At 43.2% G+C, this 15,304-nt stretch overlaps 1 protein-coding gene across 1 annotated transcript in view; it reads right to left on the bottom strand.

Moving 5' to 3' along the window:
- si:ch211-246m6.5 (von Willebrand factor D and EGF domain-containing protein) overlaps positions 1-12,257 on the bottom strand; it is a 48,597-nt gene extending 36,340 nt beyond the window's left edge. Inside the window, exons 1-8 of the mRNA XM_055929440.1 lie at positions 11,875-12,257; positions 5,330-5,514; positions 4,488-4,716; positions 4,227-4,292; positions 3,869-4,104; positions 2,108-2,197; positions 1,354-1,495; positions 712-941 (exon numbers count right to left, since the gene is read on the bottom strand). Coding sequence (XP_055785415.1) covers positions 712-941; positions 1,354-1,495; positions 2,108-2,197; positions 3,869-4,104; positions 4,227-4,292; positions 4,488-4,716; positions 5,330-5,514; positions 11,875-11,974 — 1,278 coding nt within the window. The 5' untranslated portion in view covers positions 11,975-12,257. The remainder of the gene's footprint in view (positions 1-711; positions 942-1,353; positions 1,496-2,107; positions 2,198-3,868; positions 4,105-4,226; positions 4,293-4,487; positions 4,717-5,329; positions 5,515-11,874) is intronic.
- Positions 12,258-15,304: the final 3,047 nt, after the last annotated feature.

The raw sequence follows: 15,304 nt of genomic DNA, 5'->3' as shown, positions 1-15,304 counted from the left end.
GGAACAAAGCTTAGCGTGACCCACTCTGGTCCTGCTGATTAAAGTGTCGGCAAAAGCACAGGGCTTTCATGTGTGTGTGTGTGTGTGTGTGTGTGTGTGTGTGTGTGTGTGTGTGTGTGTGTGTGTGTGTGTGTGTGTGTGTGTGTGTGTGTGTGTGTGTGTGTGTGTGTGTGTGTGTGTGTGTGTGTGTGTGTGTGTGTGTGTGTGTGTGTGTGTGTGTGTGTCTGAAAAACAGCCCGAAATGCTTTCATATCTCACTGGCTTAAACACAAAACACAGATGTGGCTAGCCTGTCTGCATGACTGGGTGATGACACAACAAAGGGGAAGTCGGGAGGTTCAGGAGGACACAACGGTTTTGCTACATGAGTAATGTTCAGACTTAGTTTAAAGGAAAGAGTGGAAGCCCACGTAGAAAAGCAGTGTGAGTGATTTGTCGTTGGTTCATAACAGTCTTCTCTTTAACCATGTAAACACTGTGGTGCTATGTCATGCAGACATTTACTGCAGTTCTGTTAGTGTTATAAGCAGCTGTTCTGAGGCTTACAGCTACATTATCTCTCTCTCTCTCTGACCTTGAGTGGGGTGGGGCTATAGCCCATCCGGAGGCGGGGTTTGCGAAGAAAAGTGAATTAGAATATTCCAAAGTTCTAATTCCATTGTAGTGTTGTAATGTGCTCTAATTATATTTCTATGGGTCTCCCGGTCGGACCTTGAGGGGTGTGGGGCTGTAGCCCCTCCAGAGGCGCGGTGCGTCAGAGCGTGGCGTGGCGCTGAGTAGGCTGGGGCGGTTGCCGTCGCGGGTGAAGTCTGTGACGGCGGTGAGGGTGAGGCTGGCCCAGGCACACCCCTGGCTCCGGCTGCAGGCTGCAGTAGGCTGCAGCTCCACCTGGCAGGTAGACAGGGCCATGTTGGGGGCCTCCACGCTGGGATCCAGGCTGTCTGGGAGGGCAACAGGACACATAACAGTCTCTGGTTAGTAAATACCCCCACTGAGCTGCAAGACAGATAGCCTGAATATGAAATCAACCCCTAGCCCCTAGATCTGAGAAAGGATTGGATGGGTGTAAACAAACAGGAAGTAATCACATGTTGAGTCTTTTGGTTTTAAACCTCTCTGGCACTAGTACAGTAAGCACTGGCTCACACAGTGGAGCTCCCGAGTGGTCTAAGGCACTGCATCTCAGTGCTAGAGGCGTCACTACAGACCCTGGTTTGATTCCAGGCCGTCATTGTAAATAAGAACTTGTTTTTAACTGACTTTCCTAGTTAAATAAAGGTTAAATAAAAGAAAGAAAGAAAAACAAACACAGAGATGGCATGTTTATGGAAATTAGGCTATACTAATTCTCACCTGAGTCACGGACACTCAGAGTGAGAGTGACTCCACATGGTCGGCCGTGCTCTGTCCCGTAACAGGGGATAGGCAGTGTGCTGTGGATGGTTACAGCATGCTCTTTACCATCCTCCGCAATGTGCAGCACATCTGGAACAAACTGCAGAGAGAGAGAGAGAGAGAGAGAGAGAGAGAGAGAGAGAGAGAGAGAGAGAGAGAGAGAGGGAGGGAGAGAGGGAGGGAGAGAGAGGGAGAGAGAGAGAGAGGGAGAGAGGAGAGAGAGAGAGAGAGAGAGAGAGAGAGTGAGAGAGAGAGAGAGAGAGAGAGAGAGAGAGAGAGAGAGAGAGGGAGAGAGAGGAGAGAGAGGGAGAGAGGGAGAGAGATAGAGAGAGAGAGAGAGAGAGAGAGAGAGAGAGAGAGAGAGAGAGAGAGAGAGAGAGAGAGAGAGAGAGAGAGAGAGAGAGAGAGAGAGAGAGAGAGAGAGAGAGAGAGAGAGAGAGAGAGAGAGGAGAGAGGAGAGAGAGAGAGAGAGAGAGAGAGAGAGAGAGAGAGAGAGAGAGAGAGAGAGAGAGAGAGGGAGTACAGACTTGGGTTCCTGGACAGACTGGGCTCAATGTTCATTTAATTTACAGCTCGCGATGCAGTTCAGGAGGAGTTTAATGCTCAACAATGGATTATACACAACTTAGAGGTCAACCAACAACCACCCCAGCTTCAAACACATTCAGAGCGATGAGGGTTTTAGTCAATTGCATCAGTCATGATGGTTTACCTTAATTCCAGCGTAGAAGCTCTCACTCTCTTTGGCCAGAGATTGTGTCCGGCTGGAGTTACCCAGGAACGTGGAAACACTGCAGGAGAACTGTAAAATAATCCGACGTTAATAATGACACAAGTAGCTACTATCAAGTGTTCACCTGGCAAGTCAGAGACAAAGCTACCTATAACACAAATGAAACAGCATTTTAAATATTTTCCCTTCAAAAAAGCATAAGCCTTAGGGTCATAAAAATGGTCGTTCTAATTTGTGTTGGCTTGTATGTGTAATTCATCCAAACATTTCACTGAGTCATATGGCGTGTAGGCTACATGAGCAATGTGCTAGGGCTGGAGCCGTGGTGTGTTTAACTCAATCCCCAGTAAAGTAGTCACCCCTGATCTAGCCCAGCTGTGACATCAGCATGTGTGGAACAGAGCCTGATGAGTGAGGCCAGGCCTGCCTTGTACTGCACAGCTTGTCATGGATACACACAACTAGCATCGCACGCAGTATCCATCCACACATGGCTTCAAATGGCAGGGATATATGGTAATTTAGCAGACAAAGCGCAAACACAGTAATTGCTATCTGAAGTTTCAAGTTGTATTAGTCGTATACAGGATACACATGGTATACACCGTCCAATTAAATGCTTACTTGCAGGTTCCTTCTCGACAATGCAACAACAATAAGAAAATATAAGAATACGAACATAAAGTAAATGGCTGAGTAGAATAGAATAAACGTTTAAGCATAAGTATAATGCAGGAAGGCACAATTTATAGTCCAATATTTACACGTGTATTGGGGAGGAGTGGATTTGGGGGCAACTGTTTAAATTGTGCAGTATTAGCAATAGTAAATAACAGTCTGGTAGCAGCAGTTGTGATGTGTGTGCAGGATAACAGCTGGAGGTCAGGAGTCTGAACCCTTTGGAGTTGGCACTAGTGTGAGGCAAAGGTGTGTGCTTGCGGTGGTCCTATTCATTGTCTTCCTCCTGTGTGTCACAACACTCTTGCACGGGCCACATTTCTTTACGCCGCCTTGGGACGTAGAGGCGTTGTTACACCCTCTTGACAACAGTGGTGATGTTGTTGCCAATCCTCACAGCCTGTGAGGACTTCAGGAAGTCCAGGATCCAGTTGCAGAGGGTAGTGTCCAGACCAAGGGCTCTGAACTTGTTGTTGGAGCGGTAGGATAATTGGAGTGGGTGCAGTGTGCCTGGCATGCTGGCCTTGACGTGGGCCATGACCAGCCTTTCGAGGCACTTTACGATTACAGGGGTGAGTGTGACAGGGCAATAGTCTTGGTTTTCTTGGGCACTGGGACTATGGTGGTCTCCTTGAAGCAAGTGGGGACTACAGCTTGTGACAGGGACAGGTTGAAGATATCTAATATCTGTGTTAGAAGAAGAGCCTCAATGCCACATACCAGTTGCAAAGAAAGCATTTGATGGGAATCATGTGAAAGTGTCCTCGCAGCAATTAAAAGTAAGACAGACCAACCCTAAACTGAGTCTGATGTATTCCTCTACCCTTCCTGACCTCCTTTCTCTTCGCTGACAATCTGACATACCTTCTTCTATTCTTTTTTTCTACATGTTGAACCCCAGTCAGAAAGGTCAAAAGGTCAACAGGATCCATCCATTGGTTAAGCCACCAAAGATGGTCAACCCCCAATCCCCCATCACACAAACGCACGCTCGTAAGCTCACACACACACACGCACGTACACACACACATCCACATACACACGTCTGGTAGGCATTATTACCGTCTCCCCCAGTCTGAAGTGGACTCCGTCCATCTCCACCAATGAGAAGGTCTCCATGATAAAATCTTTCCTGATCTCCACCTTCATATTGGATGCCAGGTGTCGGGCCCAGACCACCAGATAGCCCAAGGGGAGTTCCGAGGTCTTCACCCCACTGAAAGTGCATCGCAGGTGGACACTGCTGCCCACCAGCTCTGGGATGATCACAGGCTTGTAGGATAATGCAGGGAGACTTGCTGAGCAAGGGAAAGACGAGGGATGAACAAGAAGCTGATATCAAGGACCAACCAGACATGATTAAATAAAGAATCACAATAAATGTGAATAACATTTCTTTGAGCTTGTTGTGGTTAGTTACCTTTGCATTGCCCATTGACTTCCACCTCACCCGTGGGGCATAATTTAGGTCCAAATTCTGTTATGACTAAAAACAAAAAAAATACAGTTGATTTTTTTTATTTCCTCAATTCCACTATGTACTTAAAGGCTTTAGACCAGAGTGAACAAATAGAGCAGCAGACATATCTTAAGGCTAATAACAAATTCCAAATTCCAGCGAAGCAGTCACCCATACATCCCATCACACCAAACTGACAGTGATTCTGTAATTCTAATTCACCTTTGGCACAATATCCCATACACCCCTGGGTGGGCTGCAGGTAGTACAGGAGAAACTCCCCACAGTTGCGTACTGAGATGGGGATGCGGAAGAGGCAGCAGTCCTTGGTGCTCCCGTGGAAGAACTGCCAGGTGGCACAGGCCGAGAGCTGGCGGACCTCCCCTGGGCGGGGCAACAAGCTATCAGTGAGAGACAGCCACACAGGCGCCTGGGTGCCACATCTGTTCATCTGGAGAGAAGACAATGACCCGTATTTACAAAGCATCTCAGAGTAAGTGCTGATCGAGGATCAGTTTTGCCTTTTAAATTGTAATGGATATGAGGGGGGACCTGATCCTAGATCAGCATTCCTACTTTGAGACGCTTTGTGAAAAAGCTTCCACCTGTTCTGTAGCTACTCATTATGCAGTTTACACTCAACTTTTCACTGTCAACAAAAAGCAAACGCAAAAAGCAAGAAGCAAAAACCAAACACAGCTGTATTGAATGAGATCAGTTGTATGGACTCATTTACATGGAAATGAACCATGTAATTCATGCCTTGCATTGGTAACTACAGTTTGGATGTTTATAAAGAATCATCCTTATAATTCTCATAATACACCACAGTTTAAATATTGGATACACAACATGTTCCATCATTAAAACCACTTGATTAAGTACAGTATCTCCTGTAGTGGACAACGTAATTCATGAAAATCCCTTGCACTGTGAAAAGTTAATCATAGTTTTGCCTGTATCATTTATGCAAATGTTAAATAAAACAGGCCCTAAAATGGAGCCTTGTGGAACTGCTTTACACACTAGGGTCAAGACGGCATGGTTTAACAGCTGTAGCTTACTTCCACACAACTGGTGGGCATCTCTGCAGGCTTGTTGTTAATGCTGAAGCGGTACCATCCTGGGGAGAGGGAGTGATCACAGATCAGGTCCTGTATGGCGGTGTTCTGCAGGTCACTGGAGTCAAAGTCCACGCTGCGATACGGGTTTCTCAACATGCGGTATCCTCCCGGGTAGCACTCTGGAGCTGGGGGAGGCAGAAGGACAAAGTTAGTAAGAAAACACGTTACATTCACAGGATACATTTTATTTTTAAGATGAATATATTTGGAATATAAGTCTTTCTGGGTAGTTACTGTGATGTCAACCTGGACTGTGGAGGGAGGAAGGGAGGGTTGGAGGGAGGGAGGGAGTGAGGAAGGGAGGGAGGGTTGGAGGAAGGGAGTGAGCAGGGCATGGTACCAAAAAAAGGTAGCAAAATATGTAATTCCAGTGGCTGTATAACTTCAGTCAGTTCCTTAAAGTGTGGAACTAGAGTTAATTTACTGTAACGTTCAGAGGGAGAGATGAGGAGGGTATATTCAAACAGGTAAAAATAACACACATTCATTTACCTAATTCCCCTCCTTTCTAAACTCACCCCTGGAGGGTTAGACAATAAAGCCAGCGATCCATGACAGGGTCTGAACATACCTCGCAGCTGAAGGCTAAAAACGGAGAGAAAATGACTTTAAAGTCAGACCTCTCACATCCCATGTCTATTCAAGTGTCAAAGAACCTGCACCAATATCACACTTCCCTGTCTGTAAATTGAAAATGGGTCAAAACGACTAGGACTTCAGGATAACAGTCAGAGCTATGACAGAGGAATAGGAAGACCTGCGTTTCTACCTAATGACGAGCATTCTTTGGAAATCCTACCTTGGCGACTACATTGTGAAATCTATGTTGAATGATCAATTACAAAACATGGCATGTAGCACATGTCTTACAGTAACCCCCAAATGACGTGACATATTTCGCATCATTTGGATGCAGCAACAATCTGCCCCCCTGGGCTAATGATGAAGGTTTGTCCTGGGGTGAGAGTTCCCTAGAGACTATTTATGAGGTTACCTCCCTACCGCGCTGTAAACTCTGTTCTAAGGCCAATTTGACTAGGTTTACCCAACAGCAATAGCCTCTCCTTTCCTCTCCTCTGGAAAACATGGCTGTTTAGAAAACCTTTGACCTTAGTGCTTGGAGAGAATTAGTTCCCAGACACAGACACAGACACGGTGTAAAGCTTCCAGACGAGGTGTGTGTATGCAGAGAGATAGAGGATTTGTAAATACAACACATTTGGACGGCAAGGAAATATAATACACATTTTCAGTGCGGCCCTCTGGACCTTGTTGAAGACTGAATGTGGCAAAATGAGTTAGACACCCCTGCTGTATGGAGTAACTTGGTTGGATGGAATTTGGTATTTGGTATTTTATTAGGATCCCCATTAGATATTGCAAAAGCAGCAGCTACTCTTTCTGGGGTCCACACAAAACATGAAACATGACATAATACAGAACATCAATAGACAGCTCAAGGACAGAACTACATAAAAAATATTTAAAGGCACATGTACTGTAGCCTACATATCAATGCATACGCACAAACTATCTAGGTCAAATAGGGGAGAGGCATTGTGCCGTGAGGTGTTGCTTTATCTGTTTTTTGAAACCAGGTTTGCTGTTTATTTTAGCAATATGAGATGGAAGGAAGTTCCATGCAATAAGGGCTCTATATAATACGCTTTCTTGAATTTTTTCTGGATTTGGGGACGGTGAAAAGACCCCTAGTGGCATGTCTGGTAGGGTAAGTGTGTGTGTCAGAGCTGTGTGTAAGTTGACTATGCAAACAATTTGGGATTTCCAACACATTAATGTTTCTTATAAAAAGAAGTGATGCAGTCAGTCTCTCCTCAACTCTTAGCTAAGAGAGACTGGCATGCATAGTATTTATATCAGCCCTCTGATTACAATGAAGAGAAAAACGTGCCTCTCTCTTCTGTGCCAGCTGCAGCTTAACTAGGTCTTTCCTTGAAGCACTGGACCACACGACTGGAAAATAATCAAGATTAGACAAAACTAGAGCCTGCAGAACTTGCTTTTTGGAGTGTGGTGTCAAAAAAGCAGAGCATCTCTTTATTACGGACAGACCTCTCCCCATCTTTACAACCATTAAATATTTATGTTTTGACCATGACACTTTACAATCTAAGATAATGCCAACTAATTTAGTCTCCTCAACTTGTTCAACAGCCACAATATTCATTACCAGATTAAGCTGAGGTCTAGAACTTAAGGAATGATTTGTAACAAATACAATGCTCATAGTTTTAGAGATGTTCAGGACCAGTTTATTACTGGCCACCCATTCCAAAACAGACTGCAACTCTTTGTTAAGGGTTTCAGTGACTTCATTAGCTGTGGTTGCTGATGCCTATATGGTTGAATCATCATCATACATGGACACACATGCGTTGTTTAATACCAGTGGCAGGTCATTGGCCAAAATAGAATAGAGTAGAGGGCCTAGAGAGCTGCCCTGCGGTACACCACACTTTACATGTTTGACAATAGAGAAGCTTCCATAAAAGAAAACCCTTTGAGTTCTATTAGATACATAGCTCTGAATCTACGATATGGCAGAGGTTGAAACGCCATAACACATAAGCTAAGACTTCATCCAAAATGGCACCCTTTTCCCTACATAGTGCAATACTTTTGACCAGAGCCCTACAGACACGTGCATTATGTAGAGAATAGGTTGCCATTTTAGACACAGAGTAGGTGACACACAACAACAGGCTCCCCATCATGATCTGACCTATGACCCCAACCATGGTGCTGCTAGTGAAAGAATGCTCTGTTGTCTCATGAGGAGATGGCCATCAGAGTCCATTCTCAGGGCAGTTGTTTAGTGGTTTAACTCTCTGGCTACACACACACATGCACAAATGCACACACACATACAGGCGCACGCACACATGTGCGCACTCACCAACACACACGTCGTGCTGTGGTGAACTGAAGGGTCAGGGCCCATTCTTTGATTGATTTGTTGTGACAACTCTGCTGAAGGAGCAAATTGGATGTGGGAGAGGAGAAAAACCAAGGAACTAGTGCTTACTTCCCCTAATGGTATAACTACTAGTCCCCTGCACTGTATAACCCAATTACTCAAAACCTTTGAGTAAACCTGTTGCACTTAAAAGGATACTTCAGAATTTTGGCAATGTGGCCCTTTATTTACTTCCCCAGAGTCAGATTAACTCGTGGATACCATTTTTTTATGTCTCTGCGCACAGGCAGTTTGAAGGAAGTTGCTGACTTGCGGTAGTGCAATTGCTAACTAGCATTAGCATACTTACTGGAAGTCTATGGTATCTGCTAGTTCATACTATTAGTTCATACGCCACTGCGATATACAATAAAGACATGACAACAAAAAGACAACAGTCAGTCAGTGGCGGAATAAGTTGAACTAAACATACAAAAACCGGAGAGCAACATCTGTCCGGTGAAGTCCACCAAGCAAATATTGCATGTAACAAACAGTTATATGAACTACAGAATGGTCAAGTAAGTTCATGTTTTCGAAAGTTTACTGAACAGCTACTGATTTATAGCCACGGAGTTTACCGCAAGTCAGCACAAAGACAACAGGAGCACTGCCTCTGCTATTCCAGCACCATTTCAACTTAAACACTTAAACGCCATCAAATCAACAAGGCTATATATGCTTAGTTTAATACACTGAAAACAAACTTAAAGATACCAAAAATGATTTAGTCCAATCAACGTTGTCCTCTCTCTCTCTCTCTGAGTGTGTGTGTGCAAGTAAAACACATTTTTGGGACTTAACCTACTTATCTACTAGTTGAAAGCTAATGCCGTCCTCCTCTCTTTCATGTTGGCAAAACGGTCTATGGGCTCTGTATGCTTTTAGTTTTCGTTTTCAGAGGCTACCTAGCTGAAATGCTTGCTACCCTAACTACCTCGCATGGGGCAACAATGAACCAGCTAAGTTAGCTAGCTAGTTAACGTGAGACGACATCTATCCTATATATTGAACTTCAGTTGTGGCACAATATATGAATTTATGGTTAGATCAGAATTCCCGTCATAATAATTGGCCTGTACAGAGAATTAAGTCAAAACCACAAGTCCAAATTAGTGTGAAACCAAATCCAAACTGGCTACCCTTGGGGGCAATTTGCTGCAGCAGGACAAACCACAGTTGAGGTCAGCTCAACGCTGATTGGCCAATTATTCTTTTATTTTTTTATCAAGGGAGGATTCTCAAATGGGATCAATCAATCAAATGCTGTGGTGGCAACATGTCATACTCTTTTGTTCCAGAAAGCATCAGATACATGGGTAACACATACTGAGACTCAGGGGCGCAATTTCCCTCACTCTGATGATTTCTCTGATGAGATTCAGCCACACATGCGAATTGATCGAAAATTATGAAAACACAGAGACTAAATATAAATATTTTTTATTTGTCAAATATTTTGGGAACCCTGGCTTTCCCTTGGTATCCATGAATACATGCCCGTGAAAACAGATAGAGTCACTGTGACCCTGTAGGGTGCCCCTTTGAGTTGTATCAGCTTGAACATTCTGAGTAACGCCCCCACAAAGCCACTTCTCAAATATAATTTCCCAGTGTGCTTTGCCTTTTTGAGTGAATTGTAGAGTTACCACCCATGACTGTATTTGTTAGTGACAGAGATGTAGCTACTGAATTCATTTAATTTCTGTCCTGTGGCCTTCACCGAGTGAGTTCCTAGGCGAATGTTATCATTATAATGAAACACTATTCAGTATAAATCTCATATGGCCTTATTTTTTATCGCAATACAGTGCCCTGAAACTCATGGTTTAAAGGCCACATCAGGTCTGCAAGTAGGGTTGCAAAATTCCATAAATTTTCCCAAAATTTGATGAAGGATTTCCAGGAATCTCCCAACCGAAAGTTCTGGAAAACCTCAGAAATTTACCAGAGTTTTGCAACCCTACCTGCAAGTCACGTTATGCTGGCTTGCAAAGTGATGTGTAATTCCTACTGGAATCCAGCCAGAGTTAAGATATCCAACAGTTAAAATATTTATTCACCCACAAACTGCATTCATAATGACTGCCAGGGTTAGGAACAGTGTGAGGAGACTACCTAAGCCATTTAAATTGAAACAACCATTTCAGTAACACGTGCAAAAAAATCGAACTAAATAGCATGTGTAGCATAAGTTATTTCATAAATCACTTAATGTACATGCAAAAACACAGATATGAAATACAATTCACAAAAAACTACCTGCAATAGCGCATGCTCGGAAAGAAAAGTACATTTGTTGTCACAACTTTAAAAAATATCAGTACCACACAAACAACTTAAACAATAATGATTTTTAATTTACTTTGGGTTCAATTTACTAGAAGTTTTTGAGTAAAAAATGCCTTGGGGCTTACAGTGTTGGGGAGAAAACGTCCAACTCCGAGTCTACAATTGTCTAAGTTTAAAATGCCATTCATTACTTGATTCACAATCTAACAGTGGCATTCATGTATGTACTGTCTGTTCTGTACTGTCCCACGTAGGCTATATTTATAATGCTGTATTGACATTGTTTTAATGTTGTATTACTGGTTACATAGTTACAATCCTGTAAAGCTGCTCCCGACAAAACTCCTTATGCATATCTACTTATCTACTTGTTGGCTGGTGGCGAGTGACAGGTATGCAAGGCTTTAGAACTAGACACCAAATGACACAGCCACACAACATCGAATTGTGTCCTCCTCGGCAACTGGCTACAGTGCCAAGTTCTCCAGCAGCTTGCATTTCTAAAACACTTAGGCCTACAGTATTATGCATTATATACAACTTACATTATAGGCCTACTGTAAGAAAGAGACCTTAGCAACACAGTGCCAATTTCTCCAGCTGGTTTTATTTCTAGAACACTTATAATAATAGGGTCCAGTGCATTATTATGTAAGGTGTCAAAGCATAACAATAGCCATAGACCTATACAGAACTATACCATACTATACTATGATTGTTTAACAGTATTTAATTTAGAAGTAGAGCAACAAAAGGCTGGTTTGGGTACCAAGGGAGACATTTGTTCCACCTCCCCCAAAAGCAATCCAGACTGTAACTGTATGGCTATAATGATTTTCAGCCCTGCTATATTGTCTGCGGATGTGTCCAATACACTGCTGCTTTCTTACCATATGGTCCATACCGCCATACCACACTGCCTTAAATCTGATGCAGCTGTCTGACAATGGAAAAGTTTGAGAAAATGTTCTGATCCTCTCAAGTCTTATCTATGAATTTTTGTTATGAAAAAGTATCTGGAGGAGTGAAAGAACACTGAAAATACACGTTGTATTATTCCCTCGATCATAATAAATAATCAAACTGCAAAGCTCTCATCAGTCAACAATTGTGCGCTAAACTAAATTGTGTTATATTCCTTTTTTATTAAGGGCAATAGTCGAGGCATTCACTTCTTACTGTACTTTTTTAAAACGTTATGATTTATTCGACTTACCTAACTGGGCAAGCGCTCTCAACTGCATCAAACAGAGAAACACAATGCGCAGATATCCCGGGACTGACGCATGTGAGAGGCTGCAAACTGCGCAATCCATAGTAGCGGTTCACAATTTCACCGAAGGAAAATATGCCACAAATTTTCACAGATGTTAGATCCCATTTGAGAATCCTCGAAAGTTTTCCAAATGTTCTTGAGTGACGAAATAGTTATCGTTTAGTTGTTTCAGAGCATCGGTTCAGAACCGTGGCTCCTCAGGTTGTAATAAAGGTAGATCCGTGGGTAGTTTTAGAGCGTTCTTTTCTTTTCAACCAACTTTTCCAATCAAGACACAACAAGTTGCTCAGTCTTACTAGGAGGAGGGGGGACAGCACATCCCGCCTTCAAGTCCCCATACCCTTGGGGTGTAGGTGGACCCTCTTGAAGAATCCATACTGTAACAATAGTCTTTGGCAAATTCAACACCTCCTTGACCAACAGGGACAAAAGCCTCAAATATTTTTGTAGGATATCTACACTTTTTTTGTGAATAGAAAAGTTATTACGGTTACACTATAATATAGAAAATGATAATTTACCAATTTATGATATTAGCTCAATGATCATTCAAATAATGTAAATTGATTCCAGCTTGTTGGTTTGATCTCAAAACTGATTTAGCCCACTGAGCTAAAGTCTAGACATTCATTCTGGGAACTAACATGAGTCTTGGGAACTATTCCCACATGCTCATTTTTCCATCTGATTTAGAATGCTACAGCTATGTTGTTTATTCTCACTCTGACTGACCAGCCAATAACACTGTAATCCAATGTATGTGAGCAGAATAAGCCCTTTGCCGCCTGGAGAGAGAGATAGGGTCGTCGCACTGTCGATGCTGTGCCACAGAATGTGGCTCTGTCCCAATTTATAGTCATTGCTTTGTCCAGATGCCATCTATTAGACTTGGCTTGCCCTCATTCTAGCCTGTTCTGGAAGTAGAGCTGGGACTCTGCTGAATGGCATGGCCCTGCTACGACCCTGCAGTGGCTCTGGATTCTCCCAGCCTCCCCCAGACAGATGCCTTGGATTAATGGTTGGAGACAGTGGCCTGGGGTGGTCTAGCAGTCACTGTGCAGCCAACGAGGCACACATGTATGCCAGTGCCAGGATGGGTTCAGCTGTCCCACACGATCTCTGTCCAATAAACGTAGAACAAATACAGTATGGAGGGAAAGGGGTTGGAGACATACTGAAGGGCAGGTGCCTCCCTCTTCTTCCGTCTGCCTCAAATACGATTCCACAGACAGACTACCATGAGTCTGAAGTTGTGTCCAGGCGGTCTCCCTTAGCCAGATGCTACATGCCCCGTCTTAAGGGTGAGAAGCTGGAAGGCAGGTGCCAACTTCCCCTCCTGTCTGCCTTTGGATGAACCATCCTGGATGGAAACAGGACGAAAACATGCTTGGACTACCTGAATCAGAATTTCTTTTTTTGTTGCAAATTGGTTTGTTGGTGCAGCGGTTCAAGGCGTTGTATTGCAGTGCTAGAGGCATCACTACAGACCCGGTTCGATCCCAGGCTGTCTCGCATCTGTACTCGACCGGGAGACCCATGAGGCGGCGCACAGTTTTTGGCCGGCCAGGATGTCCTTGTCCCATCACGCTTGAGCGACTCCTTGTGACTTTGGTCGCCAGCTGTACGGTGTTTCCTCCGACACATTGGTGCGGCTGGCTTCCGGGTTAAGCGAGGAGTGTGTCAAGAAGCAGTGCGGCTTGGCGGGGTCGTGTTTCGGAGGACGCATGGCTCTCGAGCTTCGCCTCTCCCGAGTCCATACGGGAGTTGCAGCGATGGGACAAGACTGTAACTACCAACTGGAAATTGAGGAGAAAAATGTTTGTTTGTTAAGAAATGCGACCCAGGAGCCACCCTCCTGTCTGCCTCACCCAGGCCTGGATTCGACAGCTCTACCATGAGTCAGACTATATATCTAACAGCCTATCTACCATGTGTCATCCCAAATGGCACCCTATTCCCTACATAGTGCACAACTTTTGTGCACATAGGGCTCTGGTCAAAAGTAGTGCACTATATAGGAAATAAGAGGCCACTTGAGACACAAGCCTTGAGTCAGACGTTGTGTATGTGACGCTGATGTGAGCAGGTCATTGGGTCAAAGACGAGATGAAGCCTAATAGAAAGTTGACTGTCCTGGAGCAGGCTTTACTGGGATTGCTGCTAATCTTTACTACTTTTGCTGAATGTGGACTTCACAAGTCTGGTAATACTCACTGCTGCTGTCGTGGACTTGAGTCAGCCAGTGAGGATGGAATAAATGGATTACAAACTGATGTTCTGAATAATGGCTTAATTGAAGCAGTGGTCAACAATGTCTGATACGGTGGTAGAAAAAGTACCCAATTGTCATACTTGAGTAAAAGTAAAGATACCTTTAGTAGAAAATGACTCAGGTGAAAGTGAAAATCAACCAGTAAAATACTACTTGAGTAAAAGTCTAAAAGTACTTGGTCTTAAATATACTTAAGTATAAAAAGTTTATATAATTGCGAAAATATAAGTATCAAAAGTAAAAGTATAAATCATTTCACTTGTATTAAGCAAACCAGATGGTACGATTTACTTGTTTTGTTTTATTTACGGATAGGCAGGGGCACACACCAACATTCATCATTTACAAACTAACCATTTGTGTTTAGGGAGTTTGCCAGATAAGAGCTAGTAGGGATGACCAGGGATGGTCTCTTGATAAGTGTGTGAATTGGACCATTTTCTTGTCTTTCGAAATGTAAGTATTTTTCGGTGTCAGGGAAAATGTATGGATTAAAAAGTACATTATTTTCTTTCGGAATGTAGTATTTCGGAATGTAGTGTTTTTACTTAAGCACTTTACACCACTGGTCTTATAGTAGGTTATATGGACTTATAGTAAAAGTAAATACTGTTCTTTCAATGACAAAGACTGATCAGGTGAATTCAAATAAAATACAATAAAGTGTATTTGTCACATACACGTGTTTAGCAGATGTTATTGTGGGTATAGTGAAATGCTTGTGTTTCAAGCCCCAACAGTGCAGTAATATCTAACAAGTAATATCTAACAATTTCACAACACAACACACAATACATACAACTCTAAAGTAAAAGGATGGAATTAAGAATATATAAACATTTGGGTGAGCAATGTCAGAGCAGCATAGTGTAAGATATAGTAGAATACCATAGAATACAGTATATACATATGAGATGAGTAATGCAAAATATGTAAACATTATTAAAAGTTACTAGTGTTCAATTATTTAAGTGGCCAGTGATTTCAAGTCTATGTGTATAGGGAAGCAGCCTCTAATGTGCTAGTGATGGCTATTTACCAGTCTGATGGCCTTGAGATATAAGCTGTTTTTCCGTCTCTCGGTCCCAGCGTTGCACC

Source organism: Salvelinus fontinalis, chromosome 7, assembly GCF_029448725.1.
Source record: "Salvelinus fontinalis isolate EN_2023a chromosome 7, ASM2944872v1, whole genome shotgun sequence".
Taxonomy (NCBI): Eukaryota; Metazoa; Chordata; class Actinopteri; order Salmoniformes; family Salmonidae; genus Salvelinus; species Salvelinus fontinalis.
The sequence above is the reverse complement of the archived record's forward strand: the minus strand, read 5'-3'. Positions and strand labels throughout refer to the sequence as shown.